General features: G+C 39.5%; 2 protein-coding genes across 3 annotated transcripts; one reads left to right on the top strand and one right to left on the bottom strand.

Moving 5' to 3' along the window:
- Positions 1-365: 365 nt before the first annotated feature.
- Positions 366-6,208, top strand: tbpl1 (TBP-like 1). 2 transcript variants are annotated; one of them, XM_040017979.1, is made up of 8 exons: positions 366-493; positions 1,097-1,196; positions 1,454-1,699; positions 1,798-1,880; positions 3,429-3,492; positions 3,801-3,904; positions 4,425-4,519; positions 4,893-6,208. In XM_040017979.1, the coding sequence occupies exons 3-8, from the start codon at positions 1,565-1,567 to the stop codon at positions 4,973-4,975; spliced, it is 564 nt and encodes a 187-aa protein (XP_039873913.1). In that variant the 5' UTR covers positions 366-493; positions 1,097-1,196; positions 1,454-1,564; the 3' UTR covers positions 4,976-6,208. The 2 variants fall into 2 exon arrangements, with proteins under 2 accessions (XP_039873913.1, XP_039873912.1); XM_040017978.1 differs by having other exon boundaries at positions 440-565.
- Positions 6,209-7,459: 1,251 nt separating this feature from the next.
- On the bottom strand, positions 7,460-16,977 carry slc2a12 (solute carrier family 2 member 12). The gene is made up of 6 exons (XM_040018175.1): positions 16,691-16,977; positions 15,805-15,922; positions 10,737-12,032; positions 10,052-10,174; positions 7,909-8,041; positions 7,460-7,649 (listed from the first exon to the last, which is right to left on the bottom strand). Exons 2-6 carry the CDS (start codon positions 15,899-15,901, stop codon positions 7,562-7,564), a joined length of 1,737 nt encoding a protein of 578 aa, XP_039874109.1. The 5' UTR covers positions 15,902-15,922; positions 16,691-16,977; the 3' UTR covers positions 7,460-7,561.
- Positions 16,978-18,225: the final 1,248 nt, after the last annotated feature.

The following is an 18,225-nucleotide window of genomic DNA, read 5'->3' as shown; positions in this document are numbered from 1 at the left end:
AAGGTTCCTGACAAGCTCATGATAAACATGAAAAGGTTTCTGTCTCTGACTGTTTGGATCAACAGTGTGTCTGTGTTCACCCCCCCCCCCCCCCCCACACACACACACACACACTTACACACAAAGCTATATATTAGGAGTTCTTATTAAATTTTTGTTTTTCATTTTTTTGATGGTTTATAGTTTTTTCAAAAAAAAACTGTATTATTGCTGCACAGTTGTTTTGCAGTGTTAGTATTATTTTTATATATATATATATATATATATATATATATATATATATATATATATATATATATATATATTTAAATGTAAACAGCTAGGTACAACTTCGCAACAGAAATATATAGGCATTTGAAGTGCTTAAATTATATTTTATTTTACGATCCGGAAGTTGACGTTAATTTAGCGCCCACTAGGAGCGGCTTTAATTTGTAAAACAGAAGCGGAAGGTCTCGTGTTTGTTACTGCTCGTTTGTGTGCGGAGGAAGTGGTTTGTCCACAAATTTTACTATTATCCGCCTTATTTGTGTTTTGGAATAACATCACAGAAAAAGCGAAAGCGGTAGCTGGATTCTTAAGATACAAACACCAGCCATTAACTTGCTTTAGACAGCTAGTCTGCTAGTTAGCATAGCTGACAACTTTTCATTCATTGCTGCCTGTGTACTCTTCTTTGTTGCTAGCTAACGGACAGACCTCTTCACAACATTAGCTAGCTGAGCAGTTGCGAAATGTCGTTACCTCTTTGTTTTGCTTACAATCCCATATTAGTGCAGTTATTAGCGCAAACACCGACTCAGTGCATGTAGTTATGTTGAATTAGTTGCCGATTAGCTAGCAACATTTCCTCAAGCAAGCTTATCAGTTGCATGAGCTATAACGCAGTTTATAATACAAAGCAACGGTCTATACATTAAACGTGTCTATAAGTAACGAATTATTGACGTCGAGGGTCATATTTTGCTGTTACTTTCTTGGTTGTTAGTAGCAGTAGAAAGTAGCTAACGTGTTAGTCTGTATCGGTTTTTGTCGGGAAATTAGCTGGACCCTCAGCTAAAAGAATAATAATTGACAAAATAATATTTTCTTGCAGATATCTGAGTGATTCGTGCTTTGAGACACAGTCAAGTCTTTCAAGTGGAGGAGAACACCTTGCGGGCGAGGAGATAATTAGATGGTGGTGTGCAACTGAGGTGATAACCAATCTTCTTAGCATATTTACTTACAGTAACATACTAACTGGACTCATGAATTCAGCAAACACAAAATACATCTGCAAAATTCTGATATAGAGCAGGCACCGCAATACATATTTTTATTAATGAATGAATACATATTCATTCCTGTAGTGCAATGCCCCTTGAAGTATTTCTGATTTTAAATTTCAGAAATATTTGAAAAATGGCTTCATTTGGGTCTTTTTTTGTTTGTTTGTTTGTTTGTTTTTTAGCCCATCTTGTCTCCTTTCCCATCGGTGCAATAATGGTGACGGGTGGCATTTTTCATGAATAAGTGAGAAGAAAAACCTCTGTGGTCCTCTTGCTGCACCACACACTTCCCCATGGATTCAAGCAATGATGAGGCACTTGATATTATTATCACCAATGTGGTGGCAACCTTTCGGACTCGGTGTCACCTCAACCTCCGCACCATTGCCTTAGAAGGAACAAATGTCATCTATAAGCCAGAAGTAGGGGTAAGTGTATTGTTATTGGTGAAACTAGAGAATGCTGCATTCATTTTAACAGTTAAAACCGAGACATAAAATTGTGACTTCTCTTTTTTTGTCCTCAGAAAGTCCTGATGAAGCTTCGTAAACCAATGATAACTGCTTCAATCTGGTCTTCAGGGAAAATCATCTGCACTGGAGCAACAAGGTAGACTGACACTCATAATGCAACATGCATACACACACCTATACCTAACTAAATGTCAGATTATTTGCTTCTTTTGGCCTCAGAAGTCTTGCTACTTTATTTGTGGGGCTGTACTGCTACGTCCCTTATCATATGCAACTAATGCAGTTAGCATTTCTCTCACATGAGAGCTGAATTACTAGTCCCCCGAATGAAATTTAAAAGTTTTGATTTAATTTAAAAGTACAGAGTAAACTAAATACTAAATTGGTATAACTATGTTTCAATTTATCAGCAGTGTAGAAATTTCAACAAGGGTTTGAGCTGTCACTTGGGAAAGCATCATGCTAAACTCAAAAGAAATCGGGTCGGACTTGAGAAAAAGAATTGTTTATGCTCACAAAGCAGGAAATGAATATACAAAGTTATCACATTGGATATCATCAAGAAATCCAAAGAGAGCCACAGAGTACTTACACAAGTGTGGCAAAGGTAGGAAGCAAAAGATTGCAAACACTCTGGAAAGAAAAGTCGTGACAGATGTGTCTAAAGACCAACTCCAAAGACACTAGTGACTGACTTAGCCAAGTCAAGAATTGTGGTAACAAAGAAGACACTCACTAGGATGCAGACCAAGAAAAGCTCTACTTCTGCAGAAGAGACATCTTAGGGCAAACTGAAGCATGCTAAGAACAACCTGGAGAAGGATTATACATACTTAAAGTGAATTTTTTGGTCAGATGAGATCACACTAGAGCTCAGAGACACACTGTTTATGCTTGGAGAAAGAAGAATGCCATCCCCACAGTGAAGCACGGCGGTGGGAGTGCTGTGCTGTGGGGACGCTTCAATGTGTCTGGAACTGGGAAGGTGAAAAGAATCCTAAATAAGAAAGCTATGCGAAGATTTTGAAAAAAAAAAAACCTCAAGCATTCAGCAGCAAAACTGGGTCTGGGTTGCTGCTTGGTCTTCCAACACAACACCGATGTAAAACATACAGCGCTTCTGGTGTGGAACTACCTCCAGAAGACCAAAGTGAGCGTTACTGACTGGCCTGCACAAAGCCCTGACTTGCAGATCATTGGAAATCTATAGAATAAACTGAAGACCAAGGTCCATGCTCGCAGCCCATTAAATCTGAAGGAGCATGAGAGATTTGCTAAAGAACAATGGGCTGAGACTGCTCAGGAGACGTGTGTGGGGCTTGCTGAAAACTACAATTAATGACCGGAGACTGTTATCCAGCAGCATCCACGCAATTGAAAATTGGCGTCGGGAGGCTAATGATTTTAACCCTGGTAGTTTTTGTCAAATATTTTTATTTCTCTGTGCAAAGTTAAATAATATAAGCAGCCCAAGTAAAACTAGAATGTGCATGAATAATACTTCTGTCCTCATCTGTATTAGCCCAGTTTAGAGGTTTGGATTGTAAGTATTACTTAATTACTAAAAAAGATGTTAGTTTCTGATTATGGTTTGTATACCAAGGAATTCATTTCACTGAGTTATGCTGCCATTTATCCGTTCTTTTCTCTTCCTCCTTTTTTTTTTTTTTTTTTTTTTTTAAAGTGAGGATGAGGCAAAGCTCGGTGCTCGCAGGTTAGCACGCTGTCTGCAGAAACTAGGCTTCAAGGTAAGAATAATCACAGCAGCTGGTTTTGCATGGAAATACACAGTCAATCTGTTATTTGTTTAAACTCAGCCTACCTGAGCGTTGTCCCAACTATTAAGACCACAGAGTCCCCATCTTCTGATGGTTGTTACTAGCAGGGTAACGCACAGTGTCACAAAGCTCAACCTACCTGAAACTGCAGTTATCTACATTAAGGCCATAAGACCTAAACTGGATTTCTCCTTTAATTATTGGACCTAAAATAAAAAGAAGTGTAAACTCATAAATGCGTGTATTTTGTGTCTCATATGTTTATGCTGTCTGTTCAGGTGAGGTTTTCAGCCTTCAAAGTTGTGAATGTGCTGGCAGTGTGCTCCATGCCATTTGCAGTCAATCTTATAAACTTCACGAAGAATAACCGACCCATTGCCAGGTAATGCAGTGCTGCTAAGTCACAACTGTTGCAACATTAATTAAAATCAATGCCATCATTGTCATCATCATTATAACTATCCTGATCAAGCTGTAGCATATGTTTATCCACAGTCTTATTGCTTTATGCTGTTTTCTTTGGGTCATTAGCTTCATGGTGTGATACCATATTGAAAGAAAATAGTGACAACTGTGATTTCAGGTCCTGACATGAGCAGCAATAATGTGCAAGGTGAACAGGGAATAAAAGTTTAATGTTTGCTAGTGGAGGATGACCTCTAGTGGTTAGAGTAAACCTCACCGCATTGAGTGCATGTACCTGAGACTACAGTGGAGCAAGCAGGCTGAAGAAGTATGTGTGTGTGTGTACTCTAGTTGTTGGATTTGGATTACTGTTGTACATGCTATCTGACAGAATATAGGCTGGCATCTAAACATGCATCATGTCCGTTACTCACAAAGCTGTAGGTATAACTTTTCCGATGTGCACACATGTACTAAAAACTTTTTACCATTTACAGTTATGAACCTGAGCTCCACCCAGCTGCTACATACAGGATCAAAAATCTAAAGGCGACTATACAAGTGTTCTCAACTGGCAGCCTCACAGTTACAGGTATCTCACTCCTTACGAGGCTCAACACACACAGACACATTAAGTATCTTACCCCTTTTTATGTACAGCTAAGAAGGCACATTGGCTTAAGGGATTGAGGTCATGTAAAATGAAAGCATTTTATAACTTGTTTCAATGAGGAAAGCGGTTTGTAAATAACCCAATTCCTCCAAGAATTTTACTCAAGCGAAATTGTTTTTTGTGCTTCCTTTCGTGTGGTGCACTGTTTATCAGGCTAAAGTTGAAACCCAAGGCGGTCTTTTTTTTTTTTCTTTTTTTTTAAAGCTTCTATTCCTGTTCTGTTGTTTTTTCTTTGTCCTGATATATTTTTGCTGATCTTTTTCTGCTTTCACACCATCACTGGATGGCTTAGGACCAAATGTCCAGAACGTGGCCACAGCAGTGGAGCAAGTCTACCCGCTACTGTTTGAGTGTCAGAAACCCCGCTGCAAATGAAACGATACAAGACTAAGGACTCGAGCTATTGAGTACTCAAAACGGACGAAGAAGCACCTTATCCTTGGAATTGCTTGCTTTGGTTTCATCACTATGTGGCAACAGCCACAAACGTCTGAACTCATTCATAGGCTGGGCTTGGAATACCACACTTGTAACGTCCTAAAATGTCCTCGTTATTTTTTACAAAATTTTAACGTTGTTGTGGAGTTGTTGGGATCTTGTGATTTTAACAGCCTAAACCTGCAAATGTCTTCCAAACTTAATATCCTTCAGCAGGCACCCGTCCTCCTCACCTGACAGTGAAGAGGCAGGAAGTTATTTGCTGTAGCTTATTTGCTTTTGGATGTCTCTGCATGGACAGTTAAAGACCATTTTGAAACTATTTAAGATTTGGCTATATATATATATATATATATATATATATATATATATATAACCGCCGTCCAAGGTTTGTAAAAGTCCTGCACAGGTACTCTGTATTACCTGTGTTATTGCTAAAGGAGAAAAACAGCAGACAGAGAAGTGGAATATTATCAGTGTACACAATGTAAGAGCAGGCCGATGTGCAGAAACACATCCACTTACAACTTAAACACACCTCAAATTTACTTCCTTTTGTTCACAATAAGGCACATTTCATTTCTTGTTGTTTCTTAATAGGTTAAGAACATTTTGCAAATATGCTTGATGTATTTTAATGTTTTGACATGTTGAACACTTCTCAAAGGTTAAGAATATTTTCAGTTTTCAAGTGACGAGTTAAGCTGTTCATTGAACACAACCACTTGTTAGACAATATTGAGGAGATTTTTTTTATTAGCAGAGGACTAAGAAATCATTAAAACACTGTCCACAATTGCCAGTATACACACACACACAAAGTAGCAAAAACATAACATGAAAAATTAACTGACTCATAATTACAAAAGCAGCCACTCTGTGGAGTCGTACAAAGTTGTATGGCAGCACTAACACTTGTCGAAAAGGTTTCGTAATACATTCATGTGAATTCTTGAGGCAACCATGAGTGTTCGGACAGGCATAAAGGCAACATGTATGTATGTATGTATATAATTGCATCTGATAGAAAAAAAATGTTGATTAAAAGCTTAGACATGCTGTTTAAATGTGTGTATGATGGAGTACTTTTTGAACTAGTGTCAACTGAAAAATTGTGGCACTTGGATTTTTGTATTTTGTATAAAAAAAATAAAAGTGAACAGGCAACTAGTGGACTACTGTGTGGTGTGTTTGCTCCCCTTTGCATGACATTGTTTTTGTGTGTGTGAACATATCCCGAGTACATGTGGAGAAGGCACTTCCCAGTTGATTTGTTTTTTTTTTTTTTTTCCTAGAATGTCTTCCATACTGTCATTAACGACTGAGATTTCCATGTCAGGCTTTGCAAACACACATTGCAACATTTAAAAGGTGATGCAAGTCAAAGTACAGGTTATAAAATGTAAATGTTTTACTCGTGCATAGGGCATCCGCTATAGAATTTGTATTCTTAAACTCATTACAGCATCGTACTAATAGAAAATAAAAAAAGGAATCGGTCTATATCACAATTCATGCCAAACATGGCTCCTGAACCTCGTGATTTGCTTTTTTTCGCCGATTCTTTTTAAACATTCAGTAGCCGGTCTTACACAGCTAGCTGCGTGTTCCCATAAAATGCAAATGAGGAGACAAATAATTCCTTCCATATTTCATGTGGGTTTTGAACACATCCACTAACATAACTGGTATGACTGGTTTGGCCCTTGTGTACCACGTTAAATATGACAATGGGCACCAATAAAATGACACTGTGCTTAGGAATAAGCTTGCCCTCCTACAAAGAACGAGTACCAGTTTGGGCTATTAGTGTTTGATTTTAGTTAATATAATGCCAGATTTGCTAGATGAATTTTTTTTTATTACTTAAAACGGAGAAAAAAAAATGTAAAAACTGATGGAAATCTGAGAAAAAGATTTTCTTTTTCTTGAATATAACAATTAATACTAGAACCTAATACTAGCTATGCTCATTTTAAAAAAATCAAAGGCTCCATGATGGGATCACATGTGGGCATCATCATCATCAAGAAGCAGCTGTAAGTACAGCCAATATAGCGACGTAGATGAGATGATTGTTGCTGAACTGCAGAGCTCCTTCAGTGACAGACTGCTGCATCCTAGATGCATGAAGGAGCGTTTCCGCAGGTCCTTCCTCCCTGCAGCTGTCAGACTGTACAATCAGAACTGCTGCCAACAAACATAGATGTTTAATCTGCGCTGTAACTGCAATAAGTTAATTAACCGATTCGCACTACAACCTGGTTTGCCTCTTACCTGTAGTTATTTTTATTTAATTTAATAACTGTACAGTACTCTGTTTATAATAACCATTGTCCTTAATGTAAATATGTAAGAAAAATTGTGTATGTTTCTGTTCCGTGTCCTGTGTACTGTTTGTTTGTATATGTGTCTTTTTGGCTGCTGTTACAACCAAATTTCCCCTTGTGGGACAATTAAAGGATTATTCTAGATATATAGATATTTTTGATTGTATATTGTCTTGATCGTTGCTCTTGACTCTCAGGACAGTTGTTGTGTAGGTTTGCTGTCCCTGATCAGGCTCTCTTGAGGCTGAACCGGCCTGGAAATTCTCACCTTAAAAGTCTTCCTGTTAAACAGGGAGTGGAGAAACAGAAGGTAAAAATCACTTTCACAAACCAGTTTACTAGATGTTGACGGCATAGACGTCGAATGTTCAAATTCAAATTCTATTTGTCACATACACTGTCATACACAGTACGATATGCAGTGAAATGCTTAGACTGCTCGTGACCTAAAGAAAAAAAGACTGAATAGGATAGGAAATAAATATGAAAATTAAAATGAAGGGTAAAGGGTAAATTTAGCTAGGAAGTGTTACCACTCACTTCTTAGCTAGCTCTTTTGAGATCTCCTCCAGTGTGCGACCTTTGGTGTCAGGGACAAAGAGGACGACGAATACCAGCAGAACAAAGCTCATGGTGGAGTACAGGAACATAACATTGGGCACACCGATGTTTTCTTTAAAAAACAAAAAACAAAACAATTAATATAATGCAATACCATACTTGCTGCATAAGCAACCCCGTTTCCCAAAAAATTGAGACATTATGTAAAAAAATGAAATAAATAAGAAATGATTTGCAAATCATCCAAATTTAATTTAAAAAGTCCAAATGTTGATACTGATGAATTTTATACGCATGTTCATTTTCCTTCAATAGACCAACAACACGTCCAAGCTATATACCACTATCTTGCTATGAAACCTGGGATAACAATTAAGTTCCATGATTGCCCACAATGTTCAGGCAGCAGCGTATTAAAAGCAAAAACTGAAATTTGCACCATGAGTTCAGGAATTTGTAAGATCATATGAGTGCACCACAATATATGACATGCATAACTTGCACATCTTTGAATGGATTATGGCTGAGCAATGTATACAAGGACATCAAATGTTGCCATCTGGTCAACATCTACTTCAAGGAAGTTCTTGCTTATTTCAGCAAAATCTTCAAACAGTATAGCGCAGTAACTCAGCTGATTAAGCAAAAATGTTTGACTGTTTGTGTTACCATAGCAACACTACTTGTCACACACTAAATAGCGCTACTACACCTCTGAGTGTTCCCTTTTTTTAATTAAATATTTACCTGTCAGACTTACAGACTGACTTACGTAAGGAGACAAAAGGTCCCTAATTTGCATGTTGCAGCAGTAATTCTACAGTTTGGAACTTGCCCTTTAGCATGAATGGTAGGACTGCTTTGAGCTTTGTTTGTGTAGCCACCCTACATATGACAGGGAGCAGTATTTAAATGCTATGCTTATTTAAAAAAGATAATGTCAACACATACACATACCGCATTGTTACAATAGTATGACTAAAAAGTTAGAGTCCAGGAGCTAAACTGGCTTCTTGCTTGCAGTCCAGACTTGTCAATCATAAAAAATACACACAAACATTTGGCATTTTAGGAAACCAGAGCAACAGGTCTGCAATTGCTTTGAACTTTTCTCATTTTTGACATTTGGGCAACACAGCGATGCACTGGTAACGCTCATAGTAAGGTTTCTTATTTAAAAACCTCTGGACGCTTCTGTTTCTTTCCACAAGATTAACGATTTAAAGTCAAATTAGTCACAAGTATGAATATAAAAGTCTGGGTTTGTCTGTTTTCTGACATAATGAGAATTTGTCTAGGGTTTACCCTGTCTCTTTCTGTATGACGACTATGTATTTTAATTTTTACATGTTACTAATAAAGGAACATTTAAAATATAGCTGCATAACCTAGTTTAAGTCCACTATATAGGCAAATGTTTGGCAAACAATGCTAACCAGGTGCTAAAATAAAGAGATGCCAAAATGTGAACACTAACTAATTGGGTTAGGTGTGGTCTTGGGCTTGATCTTGGCAGTTCTGTTGGAGGATAGTAAAATTGTAAAAATGTGTTTTTTAATATGATTATCACTTATCAAACAGAAACTCTGTGTTAATTTTTACAGAGTTTCTGTGAATTCTTGCACTAGTTTAAACATGTCTGGTGCAAATACATGTCAGTGTAGGCTCTCAGTCGTTCAGGCCATGGTAGTCTAAGGAGCTTGGAAAAGAAAGCGATTCGACTTTAAGTTCAAGTCTTTAAGTTTCTTAAAGATGTTTCACTTCTCATCCAAGAAACTTGTTCAGTTCTAAAACCAAATGGTTGAGAGTCCCAGGTATTTAAACCCAGCTGGAAATTTCTGTTGGGTTTGTTGATTGATCATGTGTCTCACCACATGAGGCAAGGTATGAAAAAAGGCGTGGCTCATTATCACCAGAGGTTTTAGGTGAAACCATTGTGAGACCCAATGAGATCACCTGATGTAAGATGTGAGTGGGGGTTGAGGCACCAGGGAAAGGATCTCAATGCGGCATTGTAGGTGGCAGAGAGTTGGTGTCGTGTAAGTATAGCTGCTGTAAGTATAGCACTACCACAACTAGCTAGAACCTACAATTTATAAATTCTAAGTAATAAAGTACTCACCCGTGATGGTGAGGAAGGTCATGGAGATCAGCAGATTTGTGGCCCAGTTTACAGCTGACACCACCGACACAGCTTTACCTCTGACTCCCATCGGAAAGATCTCACTGAGAACGACGTACACCACTAAAAAGAGATAAAGGACAAAAAAAAGAGGGGTATAAGAAACTCAGTCTAACTCGTTTTATTTATATAGCACTACAAGGATTAACACTGGGAAGGAATGCCCTGCTGCTGGATGCCAAAAAATGTAAGTGTAGCAAAAATGCTCACACATGGAAGACTGTGTATAACCATTCCCTTAACCATTTAAGGTTAATGAGAGTTAATGAACTCTCACTGTCTTACCATAAGCTGACTATATTTGCTTTCCATCTCAGATTTTTGAAACCAGATGTCATAATCATTCATTAATTCAAACTTTAATAAGAGGAAAAACTTGACTTGAGCCCAGGAAAGTGTTTTTACCAATGCCGAAAACATTGGATTAACTTTCCATACACTTCTAAATAACAGGAAGTGGTTTTTGCAACCACGGAAGTCGTCCATTAGAAAAAATGCATGTTTGAAGCAAATGAGTTAGCTTCACTTTTCAGACTCAGAAGCAATGTCCATCTTATATATCCAGTCTCTAGATAAATACAGAGACACTGCATGTGTTTGTGAACCATAATGTACGGGTACTTACTTGGTCCAAGACTAATTGAGAAGGCTGCCACATACACCAGCAGGCTGATCAATGACGCCCACTTCAGTGAGGAAGACACTTCAACAAGAGTCCTTCCTCCTACTGATTCCCACACTGCATCATTCTCTGTTTTGAGCCCCTGCACCTGTTCAGTGTTCCACTGGTTTTCCAGGTGGGTAGACAAAGTGCCACTATTCTCAAAGTCTGTGAAGGTTTCGTTTAAATCCCATGGCATATGCGTGTTGTTTAGAGGGCTTTGGCTATTGCACAGGCTTGTGAGGTGAGTGTGACTTTGTAGAGTCAATGTACCAAGGGCAGCCAGCGACAATCCCATAGCGACAGCACCCACACACAAAAAGCTCTTGGGTCCCAATCGGTCGACCAGCAACACGGCAGGGATGGTACCAACTACTTTTACGACTCCGAACCCCGTGGAGGCCAGGGTTGCTGCAGCATCACTGTTGAAGCCAACGCTGCGGAGAAGTGGTGAAGCATAGGAAAGGATGTTGGGCTGTCCAGTAGCCTGCTGGAGGAAGACTAAGGCCACACCTATTAGAAGCCGTGAACGCAGATTAGCTTTGGTACTGAAAAGCTCCAAGAAGCTATGCTCTGATTCTTCTTTCAGTCCAACCTGGATATCCCTGAGCTCCACTTCCACACTCTTCTTACTTACGCATCTCATTCTGGCCAACACTTTCTTCGCCCGCTCCACTTTGCCCTGAGCAACGAGGAAGCGTGGACTGGGTGGGAGGAATATGAGCGCACCTATTTGCAGGAGTGCTGGAGGAATTACTAGTCCAAATGTATAGACCCAGCCATGAGGTACGGTAGCAAAGGCGTAACTACAGCCGAATCCCAGCATTACACCAACAACCAACATCAACTCGTACAGCGTCACCAGGAGACCCCTCCTCTCCCTCGGTGAGATCTCTGCAATGTACAAACAAGCTGCTGTCCCTGAAAGAGATGTTCCCATGCCCACAATTACACGGCCAAGTGTCAGTGCAACAAAAGAAGCCACAGCGATGAGCACAACGGTGCCGCCAACTACTAGAACAGCACTCAGGAGCAAAGAGCAGCGTCGGCCGTAGCGATCTAAAAATGTTCCTCCGGCCAGGCAGACGAGGAGTGCACCGAGCAGGTGGGAGCTGACCAGCAGTTCCTGTTCCCTGCAGGAGAGAGAGAGGAGGCCCCGCAGCTGCAGCAGGACCCCAGAGGTCAGCCCCATTTCGTAGCCCAACATCAGGCCGCTCAGAGAGGCCGCTATGGCTGCAACCACCACCAGCCAGCTGCAGCCTGCAGAAAGGGACAGAAATACAGAGAACACAGTGAGAGAATGTATCTTAAGATGATAGCTATACTGAATTAAGCGCCAAGTGCAAGTTTCCAATCTCCTAGCTTCACTTTTTGTCCCAAAAAAACAAGACCAAGATTGTAGGTTAACCCAGCAAGTGGGCCTAGTTTTATTGTGTTGTGTTTTTCGAACATTATCAGTAATACAGAGAAATACAGAGAAAGGGTTGTGGGCTACATAAGGTAAGAGGTGCGTCTAGAGTATCCAGGTCCTCTTGTCCCACATTCTGTGACAAAGTTCCACATTTGGACTGGCTCAAGACAATGCCGCTCAACAGGGAAAATGGCATGTAAGAATGAAGTCACAATATGTGTCAATAATGCCTTTTTTGGCCTTAGTAACGTGTCCCGACATAATCCCTGTTCATTCTAGGTGGGATCCATGACAAGGCTAACAAACAGTCATTTACACTCATACCTACAGTCAGTTTAGAAATAAATCAGCTAAACTAACACACATCACTTTGGAGTTTCAACATACAAAGCCAGATGTTTCCTGCACAGGTGCTAATCACTGCACCCCCATGCCATCGCCAGAAACAGCCATTTAGTCTAGAATGGAGGAACAGGTTGAACCTTATTTGATTGGCCACAAAACGGACTCTGCCCCAGATAAAATGCTTTTACAACATGTTACCCAATTCCTAAAACAGCTTCCAGAACACATGTATCTGCCTGTAAACCGGATAAGATTAAGATTATATAGCATTTGACTACCTCAAAAGATTAAAAACTCACTTAAGGTGATCTGATACCATCTAATGTTTTCTTATGCAAGGACACAGTGCTGTGGCTTCATTTATTAAAGTTACAGTGTGTAAAATCTTACCACTAGATGTCTGTATCAACTGAACTGTTTTCCTATCCCTTCCAATTCAAGTCCACCATCCTAGCTATGGTGGCCACAATAGAACAAATGTTTCTGACTGCTGTTCAGTTGTAGTGAGTGTGAATGTAACAGTGTTGGATTCGGACACTTAGCAAATAAACTCTCATACGATGTGTGAATGTAATCAAACTGTTTGCCAGAGGGACCGTGAGATACTAATGCTAATAACCAGCAGTTGACGGGGGTGTAGTCGTGTTAGGCTGTCCTGCCAAAACACAATTAGAAGGGACGACCACTTTATTCAGTGTGGTGGAATGACATGGCTGCTTCCACAAACTGTTTCTGTGTATTTTTAATGTATTAATTCTAAGTTTTTGCAAATGTATCAATTCATAATTTATACAAAATTAGGATATATAATTATAAACTTACCTATGTATGTTAGTGAGTACAATATTATTTTTTTCGATTAAACAGATTAACCACTGTATCTTTAACAAAGGCTCATGAGAATTTTATGTATACTTGATAATATCCCTTAAGCAGCTACAAGCAACCGCTGGTCCTTTTTATTTGGTGGTTATGGCCTGTTGCAAAGACTAGTAGGAAATATTAACATCTTGAACTAGTATGTCCTAGACATGTTTGATCTGAAAAAGGTTTACTTGCAAACTAATAAATAGTTAAACATTTAGATTTAAAAAAGAACTGTATTCGAGAATGGATGCCATCTTCTTAACACTGCTTTGTTGTGCCTCACATTTAAACAGTAATACAAACAACCTGTATGGATCAGAATCAGAGCGTTGTAATATGTTCTTGTTTATAACTTGTCAAGCTCATATGCAGGATTAAGAACTTGGTAAACAGAGTGTGGAGGGGCAGTAGATGATATTGCGTAAGCTAATGCGGTACTGTGTCCGTTCACCTTCCACAACAAAAAAACTCTTAAGTAACAAATATTCAGTCAAGTCAGGGTTTACGAAGAGTCCTCAGAAGGTTCACCCGACCATGAAGTCAGTTTATTAGTGCTGACTGTGTGGAATTAGTGGTCAAGGATCAGAAGAAGAATGAAGCAATCTGGTAAGGCTGTGTGTTTGTGAACATGTGCTAGGAGTGCTTCACGTTGACTAATAGATTATTGTTACAGATGAAAGGGGAAGAAGATGACTTTAGCATTATCTTACATAATACATCATTAGTTATATTACATTAGGTGATAATATCCCTGCACCTGTTATTAACTGTACTTTCTAAAGCTATAAACACAAATGTGTATCTAACGACCACACTAGTGAGAGCTTTTATTAGATATGATTACATATGATTTTATTACACACGATTCAAGGAAAGCTAACACAGCTGCAAACTATTAAATGCTACGAAGTTTGCTTTGACAGTTCAGCTGCAACCCCAGCACTCAGCCTCATATCAGTCATTTCCATTAAATGGTTGTCTAATAATAGGATTTTATGTCATTTGTTAGCATGTCACAGCCTGTGATACCTTAACTCAAAATTCACACTGGCATACTTGCTAATACTGTTCTAGAGAACAACCCCACTTTTTTTTTAAATTTGAAACAAGTAATTGTTTATTTCCAACCATGTGCTAGCCTACCTTAGACGCACAAACACACGTTTACTGTGGCTGGAGGGTCCACCACTGGGAAATGTTTTTTGGCCTACCGTGACCTGTTAGCTGTCCTTATCTGACTACCAATGAAGTCCATGTACAGCAGAGCCAGTGCAGTGAAAGCAAAGTGTTTGCTTCTGCATCCAGGTCAAGTGTAAGCCTGGCAGTACCACACTTCAGTATCTGCGGTACTATTTTGCACAGTTTTGCTGATTAAAACTGAAAGATTAAAATAGTACACACAAGCAGATTTTAAGACACACATGGATGTACTGTACACTTTTTACCTCAGAGGACACACAACCAGTTAGCCTGACTTCTGTATTCAACACGATAAGTATCTGATTATCATAAAATGCACTCTTTCCAACATGTAGTGAAGGCAAATAGCAAGGTGACTGATGTTTTTCCAAACAGTGGGTGGGCATTATGTGAAGAGTCTGTGTCACATTTTTGGCACATAAATACATCGTGACTGAGACACAAGAAATCAGACATCAGCACCTTTTGGCTTAATCATAAATCACTGTTCGAGAAGCTCAGCTCCGTAATCCTGCAATTCATTAAACTATTCTAAGAAGCGGGTTTGTCAGGTTATCTGGATGCTGAGCTAAACCTAGCTCCTGATTGATGCAAATTATTACTTGGAGAATCAATATATCTCAGTTTAGTGACTTATATTTCTAGCGTGTAGTTTAGTCACATATGAAGCTGACTGGGTTATGTTTTTAACATTATGGATGGATACTTGTGAAGAGCCCGTGCAACCTTTTTGCTATTGTGCAACCAAGGTCAGCATGACCAGGACTCAAGCATAAAAAGCTGTCATAAACATGTTTTGGCTTAATCATAAATGAGTGTTTGAGCAACAGCTAATGTGAAGAAGTTGCTCATGCAGCAAATGCCTTTCTTATGCTCCAGCTTAATAATCATAGGATTCATGTATCCATTCTAAGAAGCAGGTTTGCAGAGTTTTCCAGATGTTGAGCCAAATTATTACATCTCAGTTCCACATCTAGACAGTATTCCTTGAGCAATCATCTACATCTTCTTTCTCTAAGGGACAGCCAACACTGACTTTCACTATATGCATTCTTAGGGATTTAAGTGTTTAGCAATGTTCAGCAGAGAATCCCCCTTTTTTTAAACCCTATTTAGTCTTTTAAATGACGTAAGATATAAGCTCTAAACGGAACATGCACATGCACACTTTTAAACCTGATAAAAGACAACATCAGTGGCTGTTCATACCTGGTTCTCTGGGTGAGGTCAGCTTTTGGTTCTCAGCTGAGGGTTTGCTTGGGAGGTAAGAGGTCATCCTCTTGGTTTCGCTGCTGGACTCCATCATTAACCGCCACTAACAATAGACCTACAAACAAGTACACACCAGCGTATTTAAACAAACAAATCATTGTGCAAAGGCAAGAAAAAAATACAGCAGATATTATTCATGTTGCACAAGGACAGATACATGAAAATCTAATTCACATCAACATCCCAGGCATCATTATAAAATATTTATTATACAGTAACATGAACAGATCCAGACAGAAAAACATAATTAATCATCAAACATGATCCCCAGTCACAGGTGAAGAATCAGCTGATGCCTTTTTGTGGTTCTGGCTGGGCGCACCCAGGTTTCCCTGTCATACAAACCAGCTGTGTGAAGCTCACCACGGACAGCTGCAGCTGGATCTGTAAAGGGCTGACGACTGTGTGGCATATAGTTGTTTAAAGCTGAAAGTGTTGCACGTGTTTTTTGAAAATCTCTGGAAATAGCTATAGAAACTGTGCTCTCTCCTTTACCTGTGACCAGATACTGCACTGTGATCAATGCTACTTCAATGTTGCAACAGATCACTGTTATAATTAGTGGTACTACAGACAAAGTCCACGATCGCGTGTTTTTCTGCCTATATAATATACAAGAGTTGAGCTAAACCCTTGCAGTGCACTTCTGTAGAGGCTAGACAGCACTGAGTACCAGGAATCACAGACGTCTTTAGTGCAAAAGCCCACGGCGCTCAAATACGGGTGTGTTTACGTGCAAACAAACCGTTTTTGCTACCTAAAAGTTTCTTAGAGCACACATTTAGGTTGTAATGACAGCCGAGTGCAGTGACATTATTCCTACCTGGCGCCACAGGCTTTCTTTCTGCTGTTGGCCTACGCCCGAGTCTGTCGGTCCATTCGTTCTCGTGTCCACAGCTTCGCCGTCCACACTTCCAGAGTTCCCCGGACTCCTCTTTCGCTCGTGTTACTGCACGCTCTCGGCTTGTTTTTGCTCAAGTATTTGCATAACCCCGCACACTTATTCCCGCACTACCAATAGAAAACTCTCCTTAGCCTTGGACCTCCTATCGTGACCTCTTATTGGACCAAAGTGTATCTCCACGTGCCCCTCCTAATGAATAATGCACACCCGAGTTTCTGATCTTTCTTTTATATGACTTCCAGCTGTAATCACAGACAAATATGATGTAGTGGTTTCAGCTGTGATTCCTAATATAAAGCAGGCTATAAAAAAAAGCACCTGTATCAATAATGCTCAGTCAATCATAAAGGCACTGGATGCATGTGACAACAAGCAGTCCGGCCACCTGCTGTTTACTGAGTTTCCCATGCCCTTTTTCTTCGACTGCTTCAGTCACACCTGCCGCTCTTACTTCACAGATGACAGAATGTGGCCTAACATGCCTGGGGGGCTCTGTTTGTGCTTGGCCTACTTTAACTGATATGTATTTAGATGGTCCGACCTATATGATCCAGTCTGACCTTTTTTTGAAACACCGTCATCTGATCCTCTTAGAAGTTTGCCAAAGGTGTGCACACATGCCTGCGCTCATAAGCTATGACAATATTTGAGTCAGCAAACACTGGACTTTTCATATCCTCTATCGAAAAGGGGGATATTTGTTATAAAGAATCTACCGTCTCATTTCCCGAGGTGCCTAATTTAACCAGTTATCTGATCATATAACCCCGGAATGTCAAACATAAGGCCAGAGAACCAGAAGCAGCCTTGTGAAGACTGCAATCTGTCTCAGGGGTGGCTTTGGAAAATATGATGGACAACATATATTTTGTACTTTTAAATGACACATTCCAGACATTCAGACATTGTCACTCCCCAGTTAGTGCTTTCCACAAAATAACAGGAAAAACAGGATCTGTTTTGGTTCCTAGAAAGGTAGAATTATTCAGCTATCATTTGCAATACAGCATAATACTTTTTCCCCCGTTTTTTGCACTTTAGACAGATTCATGGTTAGAGCCTGATCCGTGTCTCTGTGTATGCCTTATTTTAGTGAGTCAAAAATGCACAACAGTGGCATTACAGATTAAAAAGTTTACAGGTTTGCTGTTGTTGGTGTTCAGTACTGCCATCTTGTATTGGTAACTTGGGGTATGTCGGTCTGCTTTGAAAGAGTGATGTACATTTTTTCCAGTAAATTAACAGATAATTTCTGTTTTAAGATTGCAGGACAGTAAAGGCAATTACACATTTATTTATTTTATTCTTACAATTCGAAACTAAACATTCATGCTAGCAGATTTTTTTGATTCACTACAGCACTATGCCTTTATTAAAAACTGAGATTTTGGATATGAGAAGTTCTGGCACATCATTACAACAAAAACAACCTGATGTTAACGTCTAAGTTTTTG

The sequence above is a fragment of the Simochromis diagramma genome, unplaced genomic scaffold (assembly GCF_900408965.1).
Source record: "Simochromis diagramma unplaced genomic scaffold, fSimDia1.1 OVJJ01000802.1, whole genome shotgun sequence".
In the NCBI taxonomy this organism is placed as follows: Eukaryota; Metazoa; Chordata; class Actinopteri; order Cichliformes; family Cichlidae; genus Simochromis; species Simochromis diagramma.
Note: the sequence above shows the minus strand (reverse complement) of the source record. Positions and strands in the feature narration are given on the sequence as shown.

Bases quoted from the DNA above. Each gene is read 5' to 3' on its own strand.
- tbpl1 (XM_040017979.1), top strand. From the start codon at position 1,565: ATGGATTCAAGCAATGATGAGGCACTTGATATTATTATCACCAATGTG. The intron at 1,700-1,797 runs GTAAGTGTATTG...TTTTGTCCTCAG, and splicing joins TCTATAAGCCAGAAGTAGGG to AAAGTCCTGATGAAGCTTCG. The intron at 1,881-3,428 runs GTAGACTGACAC...TTTTTTTTAAAG, and splicing joins ATCTGCACTGGAGCAACAAG to TGAGGATGAGGCAAAGCTCG.
- slc2a12 (XM_040018175.1), bottom strand. From the start codon at position 15,901: ATGATGGAGTCCAGCAGCGAAACCAAGAGGATGACCTCTTACCTCCCA. The intron at 12,033-15,804 runs GTATGAACAGCC...CCCTTTCTGCAG, and splicing joins GACCTCACCCAGAGAACCAG to GCTGCAGCTGGCTGGTGGTG. The intron at 8,042-10,051 runs GTGAGTACTTTA...TGTTTTTTAAAG, and splicing joins GACCTTCCTCACCATCACGG to AAAACATCGGTGTGCCCAAT.